General features: G+C 42.6%; 1 protein-coding gene across 17 annotated transcripts in view; it reads left to right on the plus strand.

Annotated features, from left to right (window-relative positions):
• Positions 1 to 27562, plus strand: part of LOC108770948 (Cbl-associated protein) — a 104185-nt gene that overhangs the window by 49665 nt on the left and 26958 nt on the right. For 5 of the 17 annotated variants that reach the window (XM_018522728.1, XM_018522733.1, XM_018522730.1 and 2 more), the window contains exons 5-18: positions 4383 to 4469; positions 5356 to 11121; positions 15489 to 15536; positions 18337 to 18539; positions 19448 to 19607; positions 19732 to 19824; positions 20068 to 20207; positions 20393 to 20465; positions 20701 to 20736; positions 21826 to 21970; positions 22188 to 22293; positions 24096 to 24128; positions 27022 to 27074; positions 27173 to 27342. In XM_018522728.1, the coding sequence (XP_018378230.1) occupies positions 4383 to 4469; positions 5356 to 11121; positions 15489 to 15536; positions 18337 to 18539; positions 19448 to 19607; positions 19732 to 19824; positions 20068 to 20207; positions 20393 to 20465; positions 20701 to 20736; positions 21826 to 21970; positions 22188 to 22293; positions 24096 to 24128; positions 27022 to 27074; positions 27173 to 27342 (7113 nt within the window). Of the gene's footprint in view, positions 1 to 3914; positions 4199 to 4382; positions 4470 to 5355; positions 11122 to 13969; positions 14078 to 14516; positions 14715 to 15488; positions 15537 to 18336; positions 18540 to 19447; positions 19608 to 19731; positions 19825 to 20067; positions 20208 to 20392; positions 20466 to 20700; positions 20737 to 21825; positions 21971 to 22187; positions 22294 to 24095; positions 24129 to 25069; positions 25175 to 27021; positions 27075 to 27172; positions 27343 to 27562 lie in introns of those variants that run through there. The other 12 variants (XM_018522743.1, XM_018522744.1, XM_018522745.1 and 9 more) reach the window with 11 other exon arrangements.

The raw sequence follows: 27562 nt of genomic DNA on the forward strand, positions 1-27562 counted from the left end.
TAAATAAATTTCACCGCACTATCGGAAATTGAGTTTGGTATAATTTGGAAGTGTTCCTTTTTGTGTTTCCAACTAGGAAAGTACAAGTATGTTATTATATTAAATGAATATTGTTATTTTAATATTTATATGATTACATAAAAATTACGTAGTTTTTTAGGATAGTTGAAAGTAACGATAAAAAATCTTTATGAAAAAATCGCGTTTGATTTGACGAAAAGAACAATTCTTTGAAGTATTTAAAAATTTAGGTAGATATGTAGTAGATCTGAAAATAATTTTGTTAAATCGTCAAAATAATTATGTATAAAATTCAAACGTGGTGGACATTAGAATGCTGTTTGACATTCTAGTTTGAGCGTCCTACACAATTATTTTGATAATTTAATAAAATTATTTTCAGATCTGGTCTTCAAATTTTTACACTGAAAAGAAACACTAAATTTTAATAAGTCAATTGTTTGAATAGTACCAACTAAACATTTACTAAATATAATAATACATTTAGTACAAGAGCCATTAATTTGGTTTAATTATCATTCCTTATTATTGAGTAAATATTTATATTGCTGTAAGTAATTAAATATTTACTCAGTATAGGTCCAGCAAAATTGTTCTTCCCGTATGAAACCCAAATGCAAAGGCACGTCTTGGAATAGTTGGTCGAATCTACGCGGAGCGTGACGCCGGGTGATCGATTATGCAACGGACAGAGTCGTCGGGCAATAAAATATGTCATGCTGGTCGATTGCGCAAGCGACGAACGACAGTGGCGATCGGATCGAAGGAAATCCCTCGTCGTGAGGGAGTTCACGGTCGGACGACGAGAAGGACGAAAAGGGCGCAGCGCAGGGCAGTTGCGGAGGACGAAGATGGAAGACGCGAACCACGGAAACGTGGGCTTGGCACCTTCGGGGCATGACGGCACACCCATTTCGCCTATCGCGTGTATTAACGTGCCCGTGGCCAATGGGCCCGTCGCCCCGGCTGGAAGTTGCTCGCGCGAAACGTTCCTTCTAATTTTCCCCCAGGGAAATTCGCCTCCGTAATTTTCCTCCGAAAGGTCGCCCTTTCTGTGATAGCCAGTGTGGATTTTTACAGAGATTTTACGTAGATTGAAAAAAATGACTGTTTGTATTAAATGTTGTGGGGTTGACACGGAAAAAAAGTTTTGCTGAAATATTTGAAAATTTAGCTGGATATAGATCCGATAATAATTTTGTTGGATTATCAAAGTAATTATTATAATAATTATTGTTAATAATTTTTATTAATTATATATTTAATTATTATTAATAAATTATTGTAATATAATAATTATTAATTAAAATGTCTAAACGTTAATTCGACTTTTTTTGCAAAAAGTTTTAATATTCTAGCAACCAGTTTGAGCGTCTTACATAATTATTTTGATGATCCAAAAGAAATTTTCAGATAGAGATAAAAATGTTCCAAATGATAAAAAAATCAAGAACTTTGTATAAAAACTCAGCAAAACGGTTCTTTTTCTCGATCTCTGAAAGTTTTTGTGATCGCGAATAAAAACTTCCAGAGATTAAGCAAAAAAGACTTTCTTTTTTTACTGAATTTTTTATTCATGAGTTTCAAATTTTTTTTCGGTCATATTCATCTCTATTTTCAGATCTGTGTCTAGCTAAACTTTTTAATGTTTCAGAACCACTCTTTCTGTGAGATGGACTGAGGGAAAGCATTTGTTTCCCTTTTCAAAAAGTCGCAGGATTATACGATAGTACTGCGTGGTCGGAGTTAAGCCCCGACTTTCATCCCTTCCCATCACGTTCGTGTCTTGTCCGTGACAGTCCAATCCCTGCTGTGTAAGCTTCTTCGATCCCATTATGCAATTAACGTGATATATATATTTTATTGCGCGGCGACTCGTTGCGTAACTACAAGGTTACAACATCGGCAAGATTGGGCGTGCATGGATATTTGCGTGTAGTGGATTTTTACGGCTTTTGTCGTCGTGACTTCAAACTCGGTCAGGATCCTTATTTTAGCTACGTGCGTTAACACACCGAGATACGGGGGGGCGTTTGCTCGAAAGAAAAAAAAAAAATGTTTCGTCACTTCCGGATCTCGTGCGACTACCGCGTACCCGCGTGTGTCCGTTCGCGACTGCCGTGACGCAATGAAAAGTGCGGAGAATAGATGGGTGCGCTCGCGCGACAGAGTCACTCCGCCGGCATTGTACGCTCGGAAGGAAGTCGAACTCGGAAGCGGGGCGCTATTCATGAATTCAGAGGAGGAGGGGGGGGGGAGGGGGCTCGTGTGCGTGCGTGCTCATGTACCCCCGTACGAGCGTTAATGCGTGATACAGTTTCGCATCTGTGTGCGTGCACGTTGCACATCACCGTTCCATAAATATCCCGAGTTCGTGCGCTTTCCAAAAAAAAAAGAAAAAAAAAGAGGAAGGTTGACACGGTTCTCTCTGCAGAATTTTTCGGAAAATTGTCAAGTGCTTATACGGTGCTCTACGTCAACGCATCTAAGTACCGGAGCGAGTCAAGCTTCGAGCGGAACACCCGAACGTCGACAAGTTGGTACTTTCCAGCGAGAGATACAGTTATAGGTCTGTTTCCTGTCTGATCTGATTAATTTAATATTGGTTAGTTAATTACTGGAAATCTAATCTGGTTCATTTAATACTGGTCAATTAATTACTGGAAGAGAGTAATTAATTACTTATTTAAAGTACTAAAAGTACTGGATAACGCAGTTTAATATTTAAAATAGCTTTTAATATTTAAAATAATAATAGTTAATTATTATCTTTCAACATTGGTCTGTACTAGAGTTTTGTAAACACTTCTGTGGTTAAACTACATATTTGGAACTTATAGTGAGAAAGATATAATATGTTTGATATTCGACAAAAGCGAGAAAGATAATTTTGGTGCAGTGCACACTGAAAAAAAATTTACTAAATAAATATTTATTTAGAACTATTTAAACAAATATTTATTAAAATTTAGTATTTTTCTTCAGTACAACAATAAAAATTTTCAGGGTTATCATAGACCTGGAAAATCGGGAAAACCGGGAAAAGTCAGGAGAAAATGTAAACAAGTCTGGAATTTTGAAATTTGCTCACAATTTCCTTAAACTGCTCCTATTCCAGATAATTGTTATAATTTTTTAATATTATATCTGACGTTTATAGTGAAATACGTTCAAAAGTCGCACACTTTAAACGATTTCAAATAATAAAATAATAAAAATTTGTATTTTATTCAGTATTTCTATTTGATCGCTCTTTTTCGTAACTGCATTGTTTTTCCAATACTAATTTATTTTTTGTTGGCTTGAATTTGCACCCAAAATTTTAGTATGCTGCTAATCTATTTTGCGTTGTTTTTAACAATATAGGCTAGCTTTCCTACAATTCTTGACTTTCAATGTATATTAAAATTTACATATTTTATATTGGAAAATTTTCCATTTTTAACCGGAAAAAAAAACCTGGAAAAGTCAAGGAATTTTAATATTTATTTTCTGTGGCAACCTTGAAAATAGACCTAGTGATCATTTCATCTTCGTTAAACATTGCCAAACAAGGATGTAACGATTCATTGTGTTACACCGTGTCATCTGTGTCCCTTGCTTGGAAAGCTCCCCATATCTCTCGGAAGATAGAGCCTGAAAGTTTTGGGTCGCTCCATACGACCGACACGCAGACGACCGTGGACTTCCGACACCGACGACGGTGTATTGAAGTTCCCATTCGTTCGGTCGCGTAATCGTCCACGTGTGTGAGTGATACAAATTCACCTGGATCGACGTAGATACGTGGACGAAACACGTGACTCCACACTGGTGGGGATACGAGCGCATCTCGCGGGTGGTTTCGTTGGTTCTACTCGTATGGCTCAGTGCATAATCGCGATTCACGTATCCTACAGGTCGCGGTTGTGCCGCTGAATCGCGGCTGGTTAACATCATGGGCGTCGTCGTCGTCGCCGTTGGAATTCTCGCCTAAATTTAACGCACTCGTTCGTGCCTCGGCAACGTGCGACGCTTCACGTTTGTCGTCGTTATACTTCGTGCGTGCACTCTGCAAAGTCGTGGATGTTCATCGATTACCCGGTACCGTTGCGAAAGGCACAAACCGATTCGCGCCTGCAAAATCTGTCGTAAAAATGTGACGTGTGAAGGAATTCATCGGTTGAGTCTGAACGACGTAAATCGTAAAACTGTTTTACTGAAATTTACTAATTTTAAAATTCTTTCATCTAATTCCATACATTTATTTATATATTAAGGAATTTTTAATAATTTTTTTAGTATCGTGAGTTTTTAATAAATGAAACGTTTCTCAGAGATGATACGTGCTGTCTATTGCAACATCGAACCGTTTCTTTCAGATGACACAAAAGTCGAGCAGAGCTACGCCAATCAGAACGGTGCTCTGAAGAGCTGCCCGAGCGAACAACGAAGCGACGCTAAGAAAGGTAAGAGCGCTTTGTTATCGAAGATTATATATTTAGGAATGTTGGGCTGGACCACGCTTTCTGCATGAAATACTGTACGATATCTTCTTCCTTCTTTTCTTCATCAAGCATCATCTTGTGATTGCGATTGTCTGGAACGATCTTTCTAAAAGCCTGCCGAATTGTCTCGCGTAAAAGGAAACTGGGATATAAGTAAATATTCCGTATATAGGTAAAGTATGCGGTGTATTAAAAATTGGCATAGTAAATTTTCTTGAGAATTCCGGTACGGAAATATTTTGGGGATATTGAGATGCATGCTGGAATTGTTAAAGAATCGAGACTGTATTTAAATTAAAGAACAATCATCAAAATCGTCAAAATCATTTTAGTTTTGATTAAGAAATTATAAAGAAAAAAACCAATTTAATTTTATCTATCCTATCTTTTCTTTAAGTCAGAATGGAACATTTCGTGTCCAATAGAAATTCGTGGGAAAAATTGAAGCTGTAACTTTCTGCAAAATGCAGTACGGTAACATCTTTCCGTCGTAATACTCTTAGAAACTTTCAAATCCCGTTGCTCCTTTCCGGACGATGCGGGAAAATCGTAACGAGCCGTCATCTTTAAACGTGAAAATAAGGGCGCGTCAAACGCACGTACGTGAGCGTGTAAGAAAAATCCCGAGTCGGGAAACTCGTGGCGGATATTAGATAAAAGAGAACGAAGAGAAACAGAAAACGGAGAAGGTCGGAAAAGTTACCGTAAAACGACGGTGACGCGATATTTCCGACGCGAATTCTACAAGTGAAGAGAAAGAAGAAGGCGATAGAGAGAGAGAGAGAGAGAGAGGACGACGTGCGAGAACGTGCGCTACGAGTTTTTCCACAAATTCGCGACCTCGTAGGACACCGCGACCTTCTGGATTACGCAACCGACGCGGAGGACTGCGCCGTGATGCCGCAGGGCAATGCGCGCAACCGCAACCGCAGCCGCAGGAATCGGAACCGACGGCGACCTCCTCAGCCACCGACGAACGTCACGGAATCCTCGCGAAAGGCCGAGCAGAGGAAGCTCGAGGAGGAGAATCGTCCGACCTCGAGGAACGAGCGCGACTACGGCGACGACGACGACGACGACAACTCGAAGACGAACGACTCCGTCGCGGAGAATCCCGTTCCGGAGAATGTCGACCTGACCGAAGACGAGAATCGGGGCGGATCCTCGTTGAATCATGGATGCAGATTCCGATCGAACGATAAGCGCAGAATCGAGAAGATCGACCTGGCGGAATCTCGTCCCGGGATAATCGAGATCACGACCGTCAGCAGTTTACCTCTGGAAGCGACGATCGGCCATATCGCCGGGGTGGGTATTTTGGAGACCGGAAATGGTAACGGAGCGTTGAAGGAAGCGACGATAGTGACGGTATCGGAACCGGTGGAATCGGTACGGCCGCTTTCTGGTTGTGCAAAGACCAGGCTTTCGCGAGCGAACGAGACTCGATTGGAGATCCGAGAAGTCAATGACAGCGATGCGGAGGCCGATTGTGGGTCAGCAATTGTCGAATTCGAATCCGATGCAGAGTCGGTTGGGGGACAGGATTCCGAGGATCGCGTGGAATTCAAGCCGAGGGATCGGATCGGGCAGCAATACGTGCCACAGAAGAAGTTTTCCAAACCGGAAATGGAATCCCCGACTCTGATGTGGGCCACCGTGATGCCTAGAGACGTGGAGAAAAAGCTGCGAAATTTCATCGAGGACCTGCAACTGCCGAGTTTCTCCGAGGAAGTAATCGAGGATGAGGGGAGATCTCTCGTTGCGTGCGACTTCGCGGCGGAAGAGAGCAGATCCTTCGAGAAAGCAGCTATCTCGCCACGTCGGAAAACGAGGAAGCGCGCGATGTCGGTGTCGCATTACGCCAGCAGCTTTCTGGACATTATACAGGAAGAAGGTGAAAGACTATCGGAGGACGAGGCACAGCATATCAGAGATTTCATAAACGAGGAAATCAGCAAGTATCGGCGCGAGGACAGGCATTCTGTCGAGAGGATGACATCGGCGGATGACATCGAAGCGAGAAGGGTTGATACTGACAAGATTAAATCGGCCGATGAGAAGTCAGAATGCGATATTAAGGTTAAGATTGATACGCTGAAGAATGACATTTCGGAATTATGTTCACGCGATAAAGCAAACACTTGCGACGAGATTGAAAACGTCGAGCTTAATTCCGTTGAAAGCATCGCGAGTCCTGAAACTAAAGTAGTAAAAGACATTAATCCCGTGACTGAAACAATAAGCGAAAAAATGAACGCAAACAATTGCGACGAGAATGAAAACGTTGAGCTTAATTCCGTTGTTGAAAATGTCGCGAGTCCTGAAACTGAAGTGAAAGACGCTGATCCTGTAACTGAAACGATGAGCGAAAAAATGAATGCAAAGGACGACATCCTAAATAATGAATCTTTGGAAATCTTAGCAGACACGACGCAAGCTAATTTAAACCTCGAGGACCGTTGTATTATTGAGGAAATTGAGATTGTGAAAAATGATACTACGAAAGACGGTGAGGAAAATAATGAAGCGGAGAAACTAGAAAAAACCGTGACAAGTATTGTGACTGTAAGTGATATCAGTGACGCAGATGTAAGTAAAGCGGAAGGTAATAAATTTTCGTCCGTAGTCGAGGCACCTGCAAAATCAGACAACCGCGATGTTCTACGAAAAGATTCCATCGAGACTCGCAGGATCGTTAATCACAGCGTATCACGGGTGGACGACAGAGTTGATTCAGCCTCGAATTCGTCATCGAGCGAAGTAACCCTGTCGGAAACGAAGCGACCGCCGCCTCTACCGAAGAGGTCATCCAGTTTCGGCCGCGAGCCTCAGAGACCGCCGACGCCACCTGAAATAGACTATATCTCGAGCGGCGCGAAGATTCATCAGACGTCTGTTGCGGCGAACGGCGACGGACGCGAACACGACGAGTCGACGAATTTATCCGCGCGGAAGTGTGCGAGTCGTGAAGCGGCAGACGACGGGCTGCCACGACGGTCGGAGCTTCCCGGAGCTTGCAAGAGTTCTTGCACGTCGAGGACCGGTCGGGCAATTTATGGCGAAGATCTTTCGAGCTCGCGTGACCTCATCTCGACAATCGTTCGCGCTAATGAGATTCGTGGCCGTATAAATCAGGTCAGACCCGCCGACACCGCTCCGACAACCGGGTACGCTGAAGCTTCGACCGAGGACGGTCGATCGATCGCGTCATCGGGTATTCGCGACGATGATCTGTCACGCTCGCGCGGCACCGGTACGCACGTCGTCAAGTTGGCAAGCACGACTAGCACGGAAATAACGCGTCGCGAGGAAGGGAAACTCGCGACGCCCGCTGCATCGGTGGCATATGATCAAAACGCGTCGTCGTGCTGCCGGCAGGAGGGTGAGGCCGATGTGTGCCGGTATCCCTCGGGTCAGGAGAAACACACGAATTCCACGGAAAGGAAGGATTCTACGGCGAATCACGAATCACCGAGGTGCAATAAATCAGATACTCGTTCGAATTTTTCGGTGAGAGACAAATCGGCGGCGATGGGTACGTCGAGTTCAAAGAGCAAGAAGAAACCCGAGGGAAAAAACGAGAAGAACGAGAAATCGACGTCTGGCTTTCATCGCGAACGAATAGTGAAGAGTGAGACGTCGGAGACGAGAATAATCGAACGACACGAGGAGAGTACGAGCGCTAACCAGCGCGATGGCCTTCGCAATTCGAAGTATTCGACGTGGGAGTCGAAGCGCGAAGAGAGGCGCGAGGAAAAGCACGAGGAAAAAACGCGCAGCTCGTCCCGAGAGAGCGACACGAGGAATTCGTCCGACGACGAGGTGAGCTTTCAAAGAACGGACGTCCCAGTGAGCGAGAGTCCCTCGCTCGAGGATGAGTTAATCGATGTTCAAGGACATGACTCGTCCAGCAGCACGACGTCCTTGAACACCGTAAAGCATCGTCCATTGGAAGCGTCGTTGACCGATATCATCGCGATTGTCCGCGAGACGAGGGAGGAGAACTTGAAAGACGAAGCGGGAGAATCTCTGAAGCGGAAGCTCACCTTGCTGAAAAACACGGAAAGATCCGCAAATGAGACGACGCCGAGAGAGAATTCGAAATCGCCTCAGCCGGTCCTCCCTTACTCGCCTGTGGAGGATCTTTATCATGTGCCATTGAAGAAAGCGGTCTCAGAGATAGCCACGAAAGACGTGTCGGGACAACCATCTTCTCTCAGGAAGCTCTGCGTCGAGAGAATTCTGTCGATGCCGTATGGACCGCAAGTGATAGGCGAGATCACTACGCCAAAGTTCAACATCTTCGAGAGTTTGCGGACTCTACAGAGGTTTGTGAGTGACGCGCCGGCGCATCCACACGATAACGCTCGACTAAACTCAATGCATGGAGTGAGTGATCGACGGCACGGACTAACGAAAACGTCGGACGAGAGCGAGCGGCATCGTCCTAACGACATTACGAACGCTGTTTCAGACCAGGCCAAGTTGTCGAAAAGCATTAATATTGAGTTGTCAGAGTCGGAGAACGAGATGGAGAACCGGGAACCACGGTGGCGTGCGCTCACTACAACGGACCCCAGGCTTCTGGTATGCCTGTCGCCGTCGCAACAGGCCATGCAGGTGCGCACGAGTGCCGACACCCTGCTGGACCTTCACCGAAAGTTCCTAAACCGGTACAGTTACCGCGAGGAACAGCCACATTACGTTCCTCTGCCGCAGTACCGAGTTGAGATCCGTCCGATCAAAGAGGGCAGCAACGCGATTTCGAAAACACCTAAGCCGACTACTCGAGCGAGTCATCGAGACAGCACGATCGAGAGTTCTAGCAGCAGGCTGCTGGAAATCATCAAGGAAGAACGAAACGGTCCTCGAAACGATATATTCGCGGATCAGCAGACGAAGACGATAACCGATGACGCCACTGGCGACTCTTTTGGGCGCCGGGGTCAAGAATGTTTCAAGGCCGAGCCTCGGCCGAGCGACTGGTTGAATCCAGCCAGACACGATCGCCGAAGCGCCACCACGAACGAGCTATTCTTGGCGGCGACGAGGGGCGAGGATGGCGAATCGAGCGACGATAAGCCGAACGGTCACGTGGCCCGGTCTGATCGGCTTAAGATTGCGACACGTTCCGCCGCCCAGGCTGGACATCGACCGTCGGCGAACAACAACGCGATAACTCGCGATTCAGAGAGATTGTTAGCGAATAACATTAAGTGTCCGATCATGCTGAACGGTACCGTTACCGATCGATCGATGGATGCCACTGGCAAGAGGACGCCGCCTCTCAGGAGAGCGACCGATCTTGGCAAGCACGTGAATCCGGCGTTGATCGACAACAAACTCGAGGTACCACCGTTGCCGAAGCGCGCGGTCACGGTCGACAGATCGTGCATCGATACGACGAGTATTTTCGATCAGAGTCCGCCGAGAAGTCGTCTGGAACCACGAAAAGGACACCATGAAGCGGAGAAACTGAAACACGTGGCCGCTGTGGAGATCATGGATAAACTGAAAGAGCTGCAGACGGAAACATCACGGCGGCTCGACGACGATAAGAAGGGCTCCTTACCTCAAGAATACTTCGCTCAGCAGCTGAGGTACATCGAGCTGTTGGAAGATCAACTAAAAAATGTGATACTAGCGGAAGAGGAGGAAAGAAAGGCTTTCGAGGAATTTCAAACGCATTTTCATCAAACGAAACAATGTGACGACACGAGGAGGTCGCCTCTCGCTGATATCCCCGAAGAAACCTTGAAAAAAATTAGCATGAGTCTCGAACGCGAACGTAAAATTCCGATCGATGTCCATGGGATGACAGACGGAAAATGTGGGGAAAATAAGCGAGCGGAACCTCGAGGTCTCGAGGAGAAATGCTTCAAAGAGATCTATCGAAGCGAGCCGAGAATTCAAAAAGAATCTTGGCAAGAGAAGTCACGGAATATAGAAAAGAATCGTACAGAGACGATCGATAAAGTAGACAATCGGCAGTTTCTGAAGAAGGTATGTCATGAGAATGGGCATCACGAGGAGAAATCCTCAGAAAGTATTAAACATGAGGAACGTCACGTGATCACGCAGAAGGAAAACTTGGCGAGAACGGAGGAAAATGAAACGTTTAAGCCTCGCGAGGACGAAGTTAACGATCGTTGCACGAAAACACGGTCGACAGGGACACCGAGAAACGACTCTGAGATGTCCGCTGAAAGGATGACTCAGCGTAAGAACGTTGAAGTGAGGAGACCGACAACGTTACCAACGAACGGGGAGGCATTTCGCCAGCAAATGTACGACGAGTACGTGCACAAGGTGTTAGAGCGGCAGGAGCGGAAGAGCCACAAAGTCGTGAAGATCAGCTCGCACGAAGACATCAAACGCAAAGCGGATGGTAACATGAGCGCGATGGCGAAGGAATTCATCGAGAAGGCACGCAGCCGGCTGAACAAGTTCGGGATCAATCTCGACGAGAGCGGGACGGAGCACGAGGACGAAGATGGTGATGCTCTGATCAACGCGAAATTCCTAATAGACGGCAAGGAGCTGCAGGACGTTCGGAGGCTGCCGAAACATCTGCGGGAGTTCCTGAAGATCTCCACGATGAGCGACGAGGGCGGTGAGTTACGGCGATTGGAATGGACGATGGAGTTTGCTGTGTTGCTCGTCGTGTTGCGATGACGATTGGTGGCTGCTGAGAAAGAGTGTCCCGCCCGGAAGTCAAACGAATCCGTCCTGAACTCTCGAATGTCTCGCCAAGGGACGCCTTTTAACAACCACTAACGTAACGTGCGCATCTTGTCCGACGTCCGTAGATGCCTTAGTGTTTGTCGTCACTAACGTTCTTGGTACTATGCTAATTCTTTTTATCTGTCCGCCTGGTGCCAACAATACGTGAAAGGACTGTTGGACAAAAAATGCAGGAAAGATAAATAATTAATCTTTTATTAAAAAATATTTATCCGGCGCAATGTTCCTTTTACAAACTCGTTTTTTTTAAATGTGATTTAAAGAGACGGAAAGCAACGGTATAGAATTTCGCGTGGTAAAGCGCAATAAAGTAATATTCATGTTGCAATTGATTGAAATAATTGAAATATTTTTTTGGAATATTACGAATTTCTCACCTTCAATCCCTCGTACAAATAAAAACGAGCTGTAAAATTCGAAACATCGCTACTCTCGATTAAAATCATTGAAAAGCGAAAAATTGGGGATCTCTTCAATAAATGTCATTGTTCTCGTCGGATCGCCTCAGCTATCACATCGTAGGCGAACTTTCTTAATATGGGAGACAAGCGGTAACGTCGAAACGGAAATCTCATTACTGTCTTGAGTACTGTTTTCCTGCACAGCTCCGGAGGCAAGATTAGTTCTCCCGGCAAAGCGGAAGCGCGTCGATCTATTTACGTTGGTGCAGGTCGTGCAGCATCATAATCACACAGTCCAGATTGCTACAATTCCGTAATCCGATTAATAACTCGTCTCGCAACGATACGATCAGTCTTGTACAAATAATAAATCTCATTGTATTGTGAAACGCGCGAGTTATTATTAATTTCTCGCGATATTGTAACGAATATGCGTGTTTACGCGCCTTCCTCTCATTGCCAGCTCTCTGCCTAACCTGCCGTGGTATCGGGTGCGCCTGCAGCGGGATTTAATATTCCGCGACATAAATCCGGCGTGCAATCGACACGCGCGCTGCTCGTATATTTTGACATTTATTTTGAGACGGTGATCGATTCATCAAAGCGACGTTATGGAAAATTATTGCGTTAACATTCGTGTTCGCGGCGTTGCGACAGCGTCGCGGATAATGAACCACGACAGTTTGCGATAACGGATATCAACGTGGAGGTACAGAGGCTATCAAATTGCGTCATGTCGTTCACGCGTCGATTCCCTGGAGCCGATTATAGTCGCAGAACCTTTAATCTCGTCATCGTTATACCGGGTAATTCGAAGAGATCTCTCTTTCCTCGAGATAATAAGATGACAATGCAAGTGACTGTCTTTAAACTCTCTAAATTCTTCGGAGTGGAATCTCACTCTAAAAAGTGGAAATTCTGTCATTCTTTTTCGAGAATAAATTTTTAATCTGTAAGAGTGAGATTTTAGTCTTTAAGAATGAGATTCTACTGTGAAGAATTTATAGGAAAGCTCCCACAAAATTCTATTCGACACGATGCGTTTTCTATCGCTACGACGTTGTCATTTAGATGGGTGCCACGTCTGATGATGGTGCAGTCTGCCTGCGATTTACTCTTTTCTTCATTCCGCGATCGTCGAGCCGCGGCGTTCGTGTGTGATTCATTGGAGGATGGGAATCTAAATATAAAACATCGCGGCGAGAAATAGGCCAGTCGCTCATAGGACGCGTTCGCCATTTCGGCCAGCGCGCCGGAACCACCGTCTTGTTTTCAGCTATTTTCAATCACGCGACGTGGCCTACTGGCCCGCTGGTCCGCACATCCTTTCGTGGAGACTGAGAATTTTTCTCTATTAAATTGTTTACATACATATTTTACTCTACCTATAATTAAAACGTACTCGACGATGATATTTTCGAGCTCGTCATAATAATCGAATATAATCCACAGAACTTCTCTCTCAACATTTAAGCGAATATTTTTAGTATCCTTTTTTGTTAGAGCTGTAAAATTTTTTATTTTGTTAAAAGTTTCAGTCGTGATGGTATAATTAACGTAAATAAAGATTCTTTCATTTGTTTTGATAAATCAGTCATTTTCGCATCTCATCTAAAATCGCTTTTTTCACCATGTATTGTTGCATGCTCGCTTTTTTAATCTTTCAGCTCACTTGTTTGCTGACAGTACATGTACATGTTATGAATATATTACAATAAGCACGGCACGAGTGCACGTTTTGTTCAAACATTTTTACGCCAATCAATTCTCTTGCAGAGAAAACAAAAATATATAGAAAACGGCGATGTTAGACATATTAGTTGATATTTGACAAAAGTCGTTCATCCGTGCAACAATGTTAATTTTTATTGACACAATGCCAAAGCGTGCGGACATCACTCGTCTATTACTATTAACTCACCGCGGTTATTTGTATTTCGTAAGTCTCGTGAACCTTTCGGCGCGGTTACCGAAGCGCCTGTTTATTTTCTATTCTAACTTTAGCACGAAAGTTTAGCCACAGCGTGCGTTCCGTCGGGACTAAATGTGCGAATTTAGGCATCCGTCTGTGGATACAAGTTATTTGTATTCATCGTTTCGATTGATACATCAATTCTTTTTTTTTTTTTTTTTTTTTTTTTAATAAACGAGTGACGTATATTTAAAAATCTTGCAATGAAGAATTTCTTTGTCGTTCAGTTCTGGCTTGCAACTTGCTAACAAATTCACGGCGCGCTGCTCGAAATTAATTTCATTGCATCTTTTTATTTTTTTTTCTTTTTTGGTGGATGTGGGCATATGCTTTGTTAATCAAAGGGAGCGGCTGCGATGCCATTGCGAAGAGAAGAGTCAGGAATGAAAGTGATCTGCTGCACGAGATCGACAAAGCTTTAAAAGTCGGCAGGGGATTTCTACTTGGGCAAGGTGCGTTTGCAATTTTGCTTAATCCCTGCATGCATTACACAATTAAAAAATATCGTTATTGAATGCTTTGTGACATCATTTGCAAAAAATATTAATACTGAAAAACTGAAAAGTCTCGGATGAATTATAAAATTAAGTCTTTTCTGTGGCTGAACTAGTATACACTTTTGAGACTTAAAGTGAGACAGGTATTATATTTGGTCAAAGTAAAAAAGAGAGTTCTAGTGCAGTCTAATGCAGGAATAAAAAGCAAATTTATCATATGAAATTTTGAACGTTATTTATTTTACTTTAATGTTACTTTGTTTTAACGTCGGATTGAAGATTGAGAGAATTCAGATCCATCTTCCAAGCAAACGTATACACACGTATATAGCTCGGCTTGTTGGCAGTGGATTCGAGATTTCGTACAGAGTAGCCTCGAACGACGTCGTCATCGACGTCGGCGTAGTGAGCGTCGCGCGGCGTGGCGTCGAGCCTCGTCGGCGCGGCGTCGCGACGCTTCAGTCGGCTGGCACCTACCGTGCTACTTTCCCGTGTCTCGCCGAGAAGAGTGTCCCATTGAGATACGCGGTGCCGCGTCGAATAAAAAAAGAGGTCGTTGAAATCGTAAAGTGACGATGTTGGAGAAAAGTGAGTGATCATTTCGGAAAAGTTGACGCATTATCGAAGGATAGCGAGGGATAAAGGCATGATAGGTGTTCGTAAATTTCTTCAACAGGTAGTTCCGCGGTCGTGAGGAAGCTCGGAACTCGCATCTTTCCGAAGGAAATCCTCAGAAAAGGATTACGAGTGTTTTTCAAATTATTGCCTTTCAAATCAGCGAGAAAATTCGTGAGAAAATATACAGTTGTTAAATTGGCAAAAATAAATAAGATAATTGACGCGACAGGAATTAATCTTATGTTATGATATATTGAAGGAACTTTATAAACAAGTAGAACAATTCGACGAATTCTGATTTTAATATTCGTAAGTTATACGATCAGTTTTCGAAATGCATTATGGCGTTGGTATACTCTTAGTCTGTCGTGAAATAAAGCAGTCTACTTGGTTTTATTCTTCTCTTTACGCTCGTTTCGCGGCATTCCATCAAGATCGCTTTTATATTAATGAATCGTGGCGGTTTCATCGTGAAAGTAACTTTGAAGAGCCCTCCAGACGATATTGAACGCGGAGTGTAATATAAGCCTTACGTTGCATAGTGTTGACTTGCTATAAGCAAGATATTCTGCGTTGATAGTTAATGATTTAGATTAGAAAAATTGTCACGGATTAATTACGATGAGAAATCGTGAGATATACATGAAAAGAAATTCGTTCAAAAATTCATCGTTAAAAATAATGCGATTTACGAAATGACGAGAACCCGAGACATTTTGTTTGACAAAATGTTGTTTAATGCTTTCAGAAAACGTTATGTTCGCCCCCACGTTTAAAGCCTCGTCGGCGAAACCAGGTAAACCTGCGCGAGGAATGTGTGAAGAAAACTAACAGAATAATTTCGTCGTGCATCTTGCATAATGACTGAAGATGCAATCCGAAATATTAATATCCAACGTTGCCTCTTCTCGAGTAACTACAAGAATATATTTGTCTATTAACATTTTTAATGGAACTTTCGGTAATTAATTAATTAACTTTTCAAATATACTGGAGCCAGTGTAATTGGATGATGAACGACGCGATAAGAGAAATGGAATTGCCATCGGGAGAGTGTGCTTCTGTTACGTTAACCAACGTTCGTTTCGAAGACGTAATAAAATTAATTACGTATAGGGTGTAGATCGTATTGTACGGGGCCACGTGTGTTCTTAGCAACGAGATTGTAATTAAGTACCTGCTACACACATACGCGTGTGCGTATCTCCGTACATGTATTTCCCCGAGCAATACGCGTAATCTCGTTTAGTAATTTATCCAGGAAGGAAGGGGCATTAATTTCGGTTACCTGAGAACGTCGTCCTTACAAGTATCGGTGTTTCGACTAATCACCATTGCCACGGTTGTTAGTTGCGAATAGCGTGTACATGTCGGTACACGATCCAAAAACGATGGCAATTCTATGTTTTTGACGTTTCGAACGCTGGATGCAGCTGGCGTCGCGACAGCGTTGATTAATCGCACGTACGTTGCAATTAGTGAAAATGTATAGCCGTTATTGTCGTACATAGATTGTAACGTGTGTAACATCAATTATTGTATAGTAAGTGAAAATCAGCAGAGAAATGTTCACATAAATAAGCGAAAAAGACCATATTCGTTTAAAACGAATCTTGGTGCGTAATAATATTTTTATATGTAAATCTTAGTTTCCAGTTTTTAATTATCACATCTTCGGATAGAGGAACACATGTTATCTCTCAGTGACCATATCGTTTCAGAGAAAATAAAGGACAAAACTGAATATTTAAGGATTTTATTCCTAAATATTTCCAAGGTGGTTTGTGACTGTCAGAAGTCTGTTTGAATTTCTGAAATTTTCGCGCAGTATATCTGAGATAACTCACAAGTTAAGCACAAGTTAATATCAAAATGATGTCAAAATAGCTGCAAATTTTATTGTTAAAAGTCACTTTTCAGTTAATCAAGATTTATTTTGATGTTACTGTGACTTTGTTGTTCTGTTTGGGCTAATATTGCTCTTGCGCAAAATTAAAATTGTCGGTAATTTCCATAAAAATTCGCTCATTCCAAGTATATTATATTTGGAATGTTAATTAGAAAGGAATTTTCCGTAATATTAGACAAAATTGAGTTATGAAAAAAATAAATAAATATAAAGAACCTGAACTAAAGGACTGTCCTTTGCAATAAAGAACGTATATGATCACTGCAGTTACCTCGGTAGTCGTGCATGTCGAAGGTTGTTTGAGACAAAATTTGTAACAACTCGACCAGAAAGCCCAGATATTTATGTTTCTCCCAATTTCCTTACCTCTGTATCCGATTCCGGACTTTTGGTCAACCCGAATTCACATACACATCGAATACATAACGTTTCGCTAACGTGTCGTGCGCAGAAAACGTGTCGCTCCAGAAAACGCGTCGCCGCGGCATTGTGTTCGGGTTGTCCTCGGCCAATTGCAATTATGCGTACCTCATAATACCTAACGCCGCCTACGCAAGCTTCTAATTTTACCAGCGTCCCAAATGAACTACCCCTGATTTCCTGTTGCCGCGCGACCGCGAGAGATATGACTCTGCAAATTGGCCGAGAGGTTCAATTCCGACTGGCACATGTGCCTGACTCACCGTAGCGACGATGTATCTTTATCGTGCTCGTAACGTTGTCTTCCCCATCTGACATTCAAGCGTCGTCACCCGTCAATAACTTCGTTTATGTCACCGACGCGATGTTGCGACATGGCATTTGTTCTTATTTGGACCGCGGTAACGAGTTAATAAAACCTTTGTTTATCGGCCGTTAAAAAATATTGCTCCGAGGTTAGAAACGGCGTGCGAGTCTGTAAAAATACCCTTCCTGCAGCTTTATTTCTTTCCAGATTGTTTACGCGATTAATATAAACGATAGGATTATCGGATCGTTTACGTCAAAGAACCGTTTTTAAACGGATCAAATTAGTAATAGGCAGTGACGTGGCAAAATGAGGAAGTAGTAGGGAAAAAGATGATCCCTTATGTAATGCTCCCCTGTGAGCCAAGATTAGCATCGCGCCCGTATACATTTCATATGTTAGCTTTAGCGCCAATCCACCAAATCCATACAGCGTAGCTGTTGCAGGAGCAAAGACCTTTTGGCGAGTTTGTTCTTTTACTGCACTGAAAAAAAAAAGATTAGCTGCTGCAACAAATTAGATGGTAAAATATGGCCTAGCATTTTTAATTGTCTGCAACAGCCAATTTTTTGTTACAGCAGCAAATTTTTGGTTGCTTTAGCCTATCTGCAATGTTAGTATAAGATTTCGATAAGCTAACGCAATCAAATAAAATGCTGCAACCAATTAAAAATGCTATGTCATATTCAGCTAATCTTTTCTTTCACTGTGGCAGTCTTTCTTTAATTAGCTTCTATATCAGGAACTAATGTATTGAATTATAACACATAAATCTAAAATTGTATAAAAGCTGGATTCATTTATAGGAAGTAATCGATCGGTTTAACCTTCTTTTTTAATAAGACTGTTGTTAGTCCGTCTGACGATAACCAAATTTGCCTGACAATGAGTGTTGATTAACAAAGGTCTCGTGGACATGCCGTATCAATTACATTCTTAAAAGTGAATTTTCGTTGCCAGGCGTTTGGTCGCCAGGACAAACGCCATCTGAGAAGGCACCGAGTCCCGAACGAAGGAAAGAACCACAGAAGAAGAACGAGCCGATCCCGTCGGTTTGGACCCCCGCCAGCGCCGGCGCGAGCCCTGTCGCTGAGAGAAAGGAATTTCGTCCTGTGGCATTCGAGAGTCCTGTACTAAGCCGGAAGAGGCAGCCGAAGGAAGAAGTATGTCAGTCAATTATATCGAGATATTAAGCTATTTATCTGGCATAAAAATTAAATTCGTGATTGATTAAATCATTAACCCTTCGTGGGCGTGCCCGTTCGAACACACCTTTCATTTTGTAAACTGCTCATTCGAGTGTTATGAAACTCGATCTATACAGGATAATTTGATAATGCTTTATTCGATTTTGCGATCAAAAATAAATTTAAAATGGTAGCTTCAATATAGTGGATAGTAAAAATAATCTGATTATTATAAATATCCTTGTAATAATAATAATTTTATAACGCTTTATTTGATTTTTAAGTAAAACACATTAAAAATGATAGATTCAATATGATGAATACACAAAATGATCCGATTATCATATAAAACATGGTTTTAGAGAGTTTTTAATTACGAAGTAACATCAAGTTTTGAGTTACGCTTTATTTGAAGCTCATCAGTGCTATGCAAACAGTTAGTGCTGATTTTCAAACTAACTTTCAAACTCTAATTATGAGTCCTATGATATACCAGATCCTCTTTTATTGGAAGTTACTCTTTTGAAATTCGAGATTTTCAGGCTACATTTAAACTCAGCGATACCAAGAATCTCCTAAAATCGAGTTTCGTAATAGTCTTGAATTTTAGAATTCTGAGGCCAGAATCGAATTCAGCGTCTTTCCTTAGAAAACAAGGTTCCTTGTAAGTTTCTTTGCATCTTCAAAGGGTTAAGTTTGACGAACAAACTTGGAATAAAATTCAATTCGGACAACTCTCTTTAGTAAATACAGTAATAAAAATTCCCTTGACAAAGGAAAGAACGGAAAGCTGTAATATGTATGATCGCTTTATTCGAACCATCTTCTCGCATCGATGGTAAAAAGTTCAAGGATGCGCACTCTCACACGAGATTCTGTTCAAGGAGGCGCCTCCGCCCTGGCAAGGCGAGGAGAAGGAGAGCGGCATCTCGCGAATCGTGAATTCGCATTCGGCACCCTCCCAGGGGTTGAACACCCTCGCGTCTACGCCGCGATTGCCACGTGCCCAGAATCCGACCATCACATTGCTGCAGAAAGCGCGAGGTCAGCACCCATTAAAAGAATCCCTCTACTTATCGGAGGCAGAATGAATGAGGACATTAAAGATTTGCGGAATTACATTTTTTCTTCTTCGTTACACTAAACTATCATTGCGATTTTATTGTAGAGGGACAATTGCCGAAAGGCGCAGCTTACTTGGAGGAAAGCGATAATCGGCCAGTGAGCGACGAAAGGCCGCTAATCTCTCCGGGAGAGATAAGTAAGTATCGATCAGTTATAAGCCAACTAGTCGAACGTTATAGCATTATGATTATTATATTACGGTTGGTTCATTTTTATATGAAAGCCGCCCAATATAAACGATTTTCGAAAATCCGTTTATGTTTCTTATTGTCGCTAACGTTCGTCGCTAACTAGCTGTGTCTAATTACTATATGTGTCGACCTATTTTCCGATTGCGTACGCGAGTGCTAATGATTTATTGTGAAATTGAATCGTTCAGTCTACACGTTGAAGAAAGAATACGAGAGCGAGCCGGAAACGGAGAATGAACTGCCGAAGAAGATGGCCGATCTGGGCCCTCGAAAATTCGAGGGAATCGGACCGGTGACTAGGGAAGGTATCCCTCTCGTGCTAAGATCGGTAGGTCGCTAATTATTAAGTAAACTAAAAGTATAAATTTTCCAATCGGTGCGATGAACGCTTAGCAAGCAATTATGTAAGATAGAAATGATTTATATCGCCATTTTTAATCACGGTATAAACGAGTAATTATTTTACGTCGTGCGATGCACTTTCTTAGTACTCTCTCGATAAATTATTTCTAGGAAATCAAGGAAAGCAATCAAGCGAAATGGTACAAGAAAATGTATGACTCGTTGCACCGTGCTGATAGAAACGGTAAGTTTTGTAATTACGATGTGATTATTAAATGAATAAAATTTTACTTGAGAGAGATACAAATAATTATTCGCGTATTTTTGTTATGTTGCACGTACAATACTAAATTAATATCATTATTATTTACGGGATAAATAAGGAATTTAATATCGTTCCGATAAATACGCGCGTTTGGAATAATAACATTAGCCGGTGAACGGGCAATTCGCATATAATTCCATAATTTTGTTTCCAGATGACTACGTAACCATAAAATACAAATCAAGAAGAGGTGAATATGCAACTACCGCGCATGACTGCTGCGGTGGTCGAATTACGACATTTGCTACTAATATTACGCTGTGCGTGGGTGCGCTGCGTAACGCAGTCACTCTAGCCGTGATTTGTGTAACAACAGCGTAACTAATATCTGTAAAATAAAGCGCGGTGGAGAGATAATCTCTCGTATAGCAAAAATGTATCGCGTCAGGGTGCTATTTTCCGTATATCGGCAACTGATGTATGGCCTTCTGCGTAACGCAAGATAACAATTGTCGCTGTACATATACTCGCCGTTTAACAGCTACGCTAGTCGAGCGTGAAAAACAGTAATAAACAATTTGCGACAGATACATAAATGACTACCTTGCACCTACCTTATCTAACATCCGGCTGATTAACACCTGCCTTTCCCCGACGGGACTCTCGTTCTCTAGATTAACATCGTGGTTAATTCGATTAATCGTGTACTATTAATGTGTGTTTTAACTTAAGAGAGATTGCTTGGTTTATATCACAGACCGTATTGAACGTCTTAGAATTTGGAGATCCCGACGGTACGGGATCTCCCATCGAATATATCAAACCAAGTCGGGACAACTTCTCGAGTTGGCGTAAGTTCTTCGCTGTCGCCGGAGAGCTTCTTGAGTTGATTTGAAGTTCTCACGTCTGATCTTTTGCGATTTTCGTCTTTAGATTGTTTCATCGCGCCAATTCGATCTTCTCGCGGAAAAAATTTAATCCCAAATTTAATTTAAAAAACTCTGCTTACAGGAAAAATCGATTAAAATTTAAATCGAACTGAGATTAGGTTTTTATTTCGATGCCGAAGATCTCTCGATGATTAATTTTCGAATAATGTGTATACTAATGTTACGTAACACGGTATGTGTGTATTGCGTGTGCATATGTGTTTTCGTAACTTGATATTTCTATTATAACGTCGTAGGAACTAAACCAAACGTAAACACCGAATTGTTTGCGCTCTTAATTGAACGTTATTTGGTTACCGGTAGATTTTTTTTGCTGGAACTAAACGGGAACCCGCGAATAGGAACCCAGCTGCAAACAAAATGCGAAAAACGAAACATTCTTGTTTCAGGAGGGAGATATGGATACGGAAGCGGCAGCGGATATTTGAGTGAACCGGAACCGCGTGCATACTCGGATCGATCTGTTACTCTCGATAGCCGTCGACGGCTGCGCAACAAAGAAAATGACTTCACCACGGCGACTATGCCCAGAAAGTAAGCGAGAATTTGGAAACTTTCGCTTGTTTTTCCCAGCAGTTTGCGAGGATGCGTCGAACCGTTGAAATTTCCTTCATGCATCCACGATTTTTATCTCTCGATCAAATTTTATTGACAGATGGAACAGATCGTTTCTCAAACAACTGGCATGTAAAATATAAAGCTCTTTAAGAGATTTATCGATAACGGGGACACATTTCGCATTCTGTTCTAGAAATGGGGCGCTGAAATACTCGACAGAGATTTATAAAAATCAGCCCGGCCGCATCGAGGACTATGAACCAGGGCACTCGTCGATCGCCGAGAAGGAAGCTAAAGAGGTACGGCGTATCATTTTATCGTCCGTAACTCGAAAGTAGACAGACCTGCCTGTAATATAAATTAAAGCGCACTTTCCCATAACATCGAAAAGATTCGGTCATACGACACCGTGTAGAAATTATTAGCTCGTCCGAAGAGTAACGATTGATGGGACAATCGAATCTTCTAACGACGGCAATATTTTGCATTGATAGTTCCCGTTAAGTAATCTTAATTAAGTACAATGTAGAAAAAGAAATATGTATATGTATATAAATATAATACTCAGTATGGATTTCCATTTGAAAGATCTGGGTATGTATCATGCAAATTTTTAGAAAATTCGATATTAAAGTATAGAATTCGACGTCATAAAAATAATGTGTAACATTTAGATGTCAGTGGGCCAAATCTGAAAGGACAATCTCTGGTGGTCCGCTTGTTACAAACTGTAGCTAGACCGACTCAGTCACGTTTCGGAGATTTATGAGATGTCCGTCACGTATGTGTGTGTATATTTGCGGTTATTCTAAAACTTTGTACGTTCAATCTTTCGGCCCATTGGCACCCGAATGTTACATACTATTTTTACGACGTCAGACTCTGTGTCTTAATATCAAATTTTTCAAAATCCATGTGACACATATCTGAAATCTCTCCTTGTTAAATATAAGAGATAGATAATGAAGAAGGCAAAATTTAGCTGACCACGGTTGACACTAACGTTCGGGTGGGCGCACGAACGCGAGCTTAAGATTGGCCATCTATCTCTCCGTCAGAGTGTCATATATCGTTATACATTGCGAAATTGATCGAACGTGCAGTATATCACTTTGTGACATCAAGCCATATTTCGTGCGAGAGTGGCAGTAGAAATTCGTGTAGACATCTCGCTTCCTTTTTGTTATTTTCTTATCGCGACGAACGCGACGCGGCACGATCGCGATTTCTCTGAAAGATTCCCAAGATTGCCTGAACACACACCTGGAACATGATCGTTTGAAATGGCTTTGCTTCTAGCCAACTTACGACGCGCGGACAAGAAGGAAGGTAATCACGCCAATCGAACGTGTTAAATAAAACGAGTTGCTTTTGCCGGCCAACTTATACGTTTTCTCCGTTTATTGAGAGCTTTTCTGTTTGGCGATCATGAGTTAATTGATTGCGAGCTCTTGCTCTCTCCGCCCTTGTGGTGGTTATTGCGTTTCTTTAACATACACACATACACACAGCGCAGACACAGTTCTCAGTATACACTAAGCACGCACGTATGTTCAGAGCGCGCAGAGTCCCCCCGAGAGAGCAATTACTAAAAATAATGGTGATTACATACATAAATTTTTGTTATTCCTCGAGTGAAGAGAATCGCATTCTTTAGGGTGCTCTGCAGCTCCACGTAGTACAACCCCATTGATTTTCACACAGCTTTTGTAGCGCTGCTTGTAGTTGATCCTATGTTTAAATTTTATGTCGACTTCCATCTAAAATTGAGATGTAACGAACTCTACTAAATTTTTCTGCTTAATTCTATTTAATTATTCAATTAGTAATTTTTACCTTCAATTTAACGTGTAATTTTATTATATATTTTAGTTGTAATTTATATAATATTGTTAATTTATTTTAGAAAAATTCGTAATTTAGCTTTTCTCTTTGATGTATTTATTTAGCGGTAGATTATCCAACGTCTTCTCTTATTTTAGATGGAAAATGGCAAGAATATCCGGATATTCGTTTATTCCCTTTTATTTGAATCTAAATGTTTCAGTAACCCTTTTAGATAGCGCCTAGTATAACATTGTGTTTAATTCTGTGATTCTAGTGGTGGGACGAGGTCATGGACATATTTGACGGGGTACGCCATTTTTATATTAATGCATAGTTAAATAAGAATTCTCTCCGTTTCTCTATTCCTTCTACTCTTTCCTCGGTCTATCTATTGGTACTCTTTTTTTTCCGCGTAGATAGTAAGACTGAATTAAAATTAACATTTTCCATTACTTCGGAATTAACCTGGTAGCTCATCGCCTTGAGGGATCTTGTAGAATTACTATGTTGCCACATAAATCTTCTTTTCCTTCTCTCGTAGAATTTTGTCGTAAAATCAGAATTACGAATAAGAAGCTGCCATCTCTAAAATAAATTTCAATTTCTCTCGTGAACGAATCGCGCGTCTTTAATTCAAGATGTGTATTTCGAATCCAATCTTTGCGTGATATACGCTGTTTGTAAAGTTAGTCAATAAAAACAGCGATCAGCGATTTTTCTCGTGCAACTTATTGTTAGCGTCAAACGCGATAACTGAAGGCAGCTTATTGCGCTCCGATAATCGATGTCCGTGCACCCGACCGGGCGCACGCAATTCTCCTGCCTCGTGAGGGTTTCCCCGATATTACTTGAAGTACCATAGATCTTTCGATAATGATAATTAAATCGAAGGATTTATACGGAGAAATATTACCGGGTGCAAAGAATTTTTATCGCGTTCGATACGAACGTCGCGTATACGGCGATCCATGTCTTAACTTATGCACAGTATGTCGTTTTACCGATTGCACCTAATATCTTCCGTCTTGAACTCCTGTCCTGTGAATCGTCGAATCGTCCCGGATCCCGATCATCGTCCGCTCGAGATGACCGTAACCGATGTCCCCGATGATCGTGTGTGTGCGTGTGCGTGCTCGTCGATGTTTTGCGTGTCGTGCCCGCTCGTATGCCATCCCACACCGCTATCCACCTCCTTCTAACGACAACGACGACGACGACGACGACGACGATGACGACCACGGGTGACAGTGGCTGAACGAAAACGGACATCCTCAGCACGCTAGGATGGAGTCTCTGGGCGGTGGCGTCCGGCAGTCCCGCGTCCTCAGCCTCTCCTACCGGCCGGAGGACAGTGTAAGGATACCGGCAATCAGCAGCACGAAAAGCTCCGAGTTCGTTGGCGGCATAAGGCGGGCGCGTCCGGTGGCACCGGAAGGTACGACCGATCGGTCGATCGATCTATCCTGCAAGTCGCGCACGCACCGGTCCAGAACTCCGATCCAAGATCGGTCCAAGTCGTCCTTGATCCTACCGGTCGAGTCTATTAATCGATCGAACGATCGTTCAATTGCCGCTGGTGACATTGTCAAAGACGGTCGCATCATCCGACCTCTGGAACGCGCCCCCGCTGCCGCTGATCCCTGCTATTGGCACGCCGCCGGCAGCATGCTGGATGGAAGATCCAAGAGCTTCGTGTTGCCAGATCGTTGCCCGGCGCGTCGATCGCATCCGGTCGGGATCGAGCGATCAGCAGTATCGCCGCTTCCGGCCGTCGCCGCGATCGTGCCGTGCTCGATCGGCAATAACAGCATCCAGCAGCAACAGCAGCAGCAACAGCAGCAGCAGCAGCAGCAGCAGCAGCATCGTCATCATCATGGTCATCATCATCATCATCCCGAGCATCAATATCATCATCAACATCGCCACCATCAACAGTCCCACCATCAAAACCAAGAACAGCAGCGACCGCCGCTCTCTTCTTCTTCTACTTCTTCTTCTTTTTCCAGCACCGATCATATCATGCTACCACCATCACCGACAACACCCTCCGTTATCACCACGCAAGCCGTTTCACGGGTTAGAACGGCTGCCACATCGTCGACAAGTAGAGTGCACGATGACGTTGTCCTCTATCTGTCTATATATCTTTCTGCTGTCTCTCTTTCTCTGTCTGGCTATCGAGTCATCTCTCTCACTTTCTTCTCTGCATTTTTGTCATGATTCTGTATCTCTCTCTTCACTCTTTACAGCCTGTTTCACACATTTTTATCTATATCATCATACAACACTCTACTTGCCGAGAAGAAGTTATTAGGTCGGTATTTATAATCGTTCTTATATATTTAAGACCGTCTTAAGTATAGCCTTAAGATGTCATCACAAAGCTGTATTAGCATTTTAAAATATTACTTAAGACGGTTTTGAATACATTGAAAAACGGACTATGAATACTGATGGTCTTCGATTTTAGCGCTTTCTCTGTACACATCGCGAAAAACAAACTTCAAAGACACTGGAAAATATTTTTTAACATGATTCTGTATTTCTCTTTTTATTCCTTACACGCCTGTTTCGCACATTTTGATCTATTACACAATAATTTACTTGAGAAGAAATTAAAGACGTGTTTTTACCGCTTTCTCTGTACACATTGCGAAACACCGAAAACACTAGAAAATATTTTTTTTTAACACATCACTCAATGTGGCATGAACGAAATATTTTATTACAGAAGCGAATTACATGATCATTGAGCGGTATCAATTATTTTTAATTCTTGAGAATTAATAATTCATATGTTGACATAATTCGTTTTCTGATTTACAAAATCGCTCACAAGTATATTTGCATCACAAGTGGCTATTGTCGATCTCCTCGTATCTTGATCTCCTACGTACTTGTTTCCTCCTCTTGTATCTTTCATCCTCTTCGGATTATGTCTCATTAGCTTAATCCCGCCACGTTCCTCTTCATCCTGGCTTAGCATTACACGATTGCGGCATGATTTGCTCGATGTTCTGCTCGATGTGATCGCTCATGTCGATTAAAAACCACTCGTTCTCGAATCTCGAGTAATCGTATCTCTTGCGCCGTGCGACGTTTGACGTCAAGTAGTGTATACGTAGCATGTTTCGTAGATGGCGATCGAGGACCGTCGACATAACGGACGGTAACAATAATGGCGTTTCCCTCTTTTTCAGCCTTTCGATCAGCGCAGCAATGCACGTGCCGCGGCCAAGCCGTATATAACTCAGTAAGTACAATGTCAATTCCTGATCCCTTTAATTATCTGCGTAATGAATCGAGCTGTCATCCGATGGCGTCTCTCATCGGCGTTTCTCATTTGCGAAGTGCCCTCAAAGAGTCGGGCTACGAGAGCGACTCGACGCTGGTGTTCCGCCGACGAGAAGATATTAGTCCGCTCAGTCTTTTGGAGCAGAGACTGGCATACAAAACGGTGCAGAGCGGTGGTGACGTACCCCTCCATGGGCTTCGCAAGCCAGCCCCAGAACGTCCAAAGGGTGAGTCGCCCCTCAGCCGACCCTCGTGCTGTATGCGTTTTAATCTTTCTTTTGTTTCTTACTTTTTTCATACGTCTTAATTTGCTACAGTCAGCACGCTGAGCAACATCGGCCGTGTAACTCGAGTTTATTTTTGGCATGCGGGTGTGTGTTTTAAGGTTGCTTGCAATGTGTGTGCATTTTTATTAATTACCATTGTGTTTTGTCAATTACGCATGCG

This window comes from Trachymyrmex cornetzi, unplaced genomic scaffold (assembly GCF_001594075.2).
Source record: "Trachymyrmex cornetzi isolate Tcor2-1 unplaced genomic scaffold, Tcor1.1 scaffold138, whole genome shotgun sequence".
Lineage (NCBI taxonomy): Eukaryota > Metazoa > Arthropoda > Insecta > Hymenoptera > Formicidae > Trachymyrmex > Trachymyrmex cornetzi.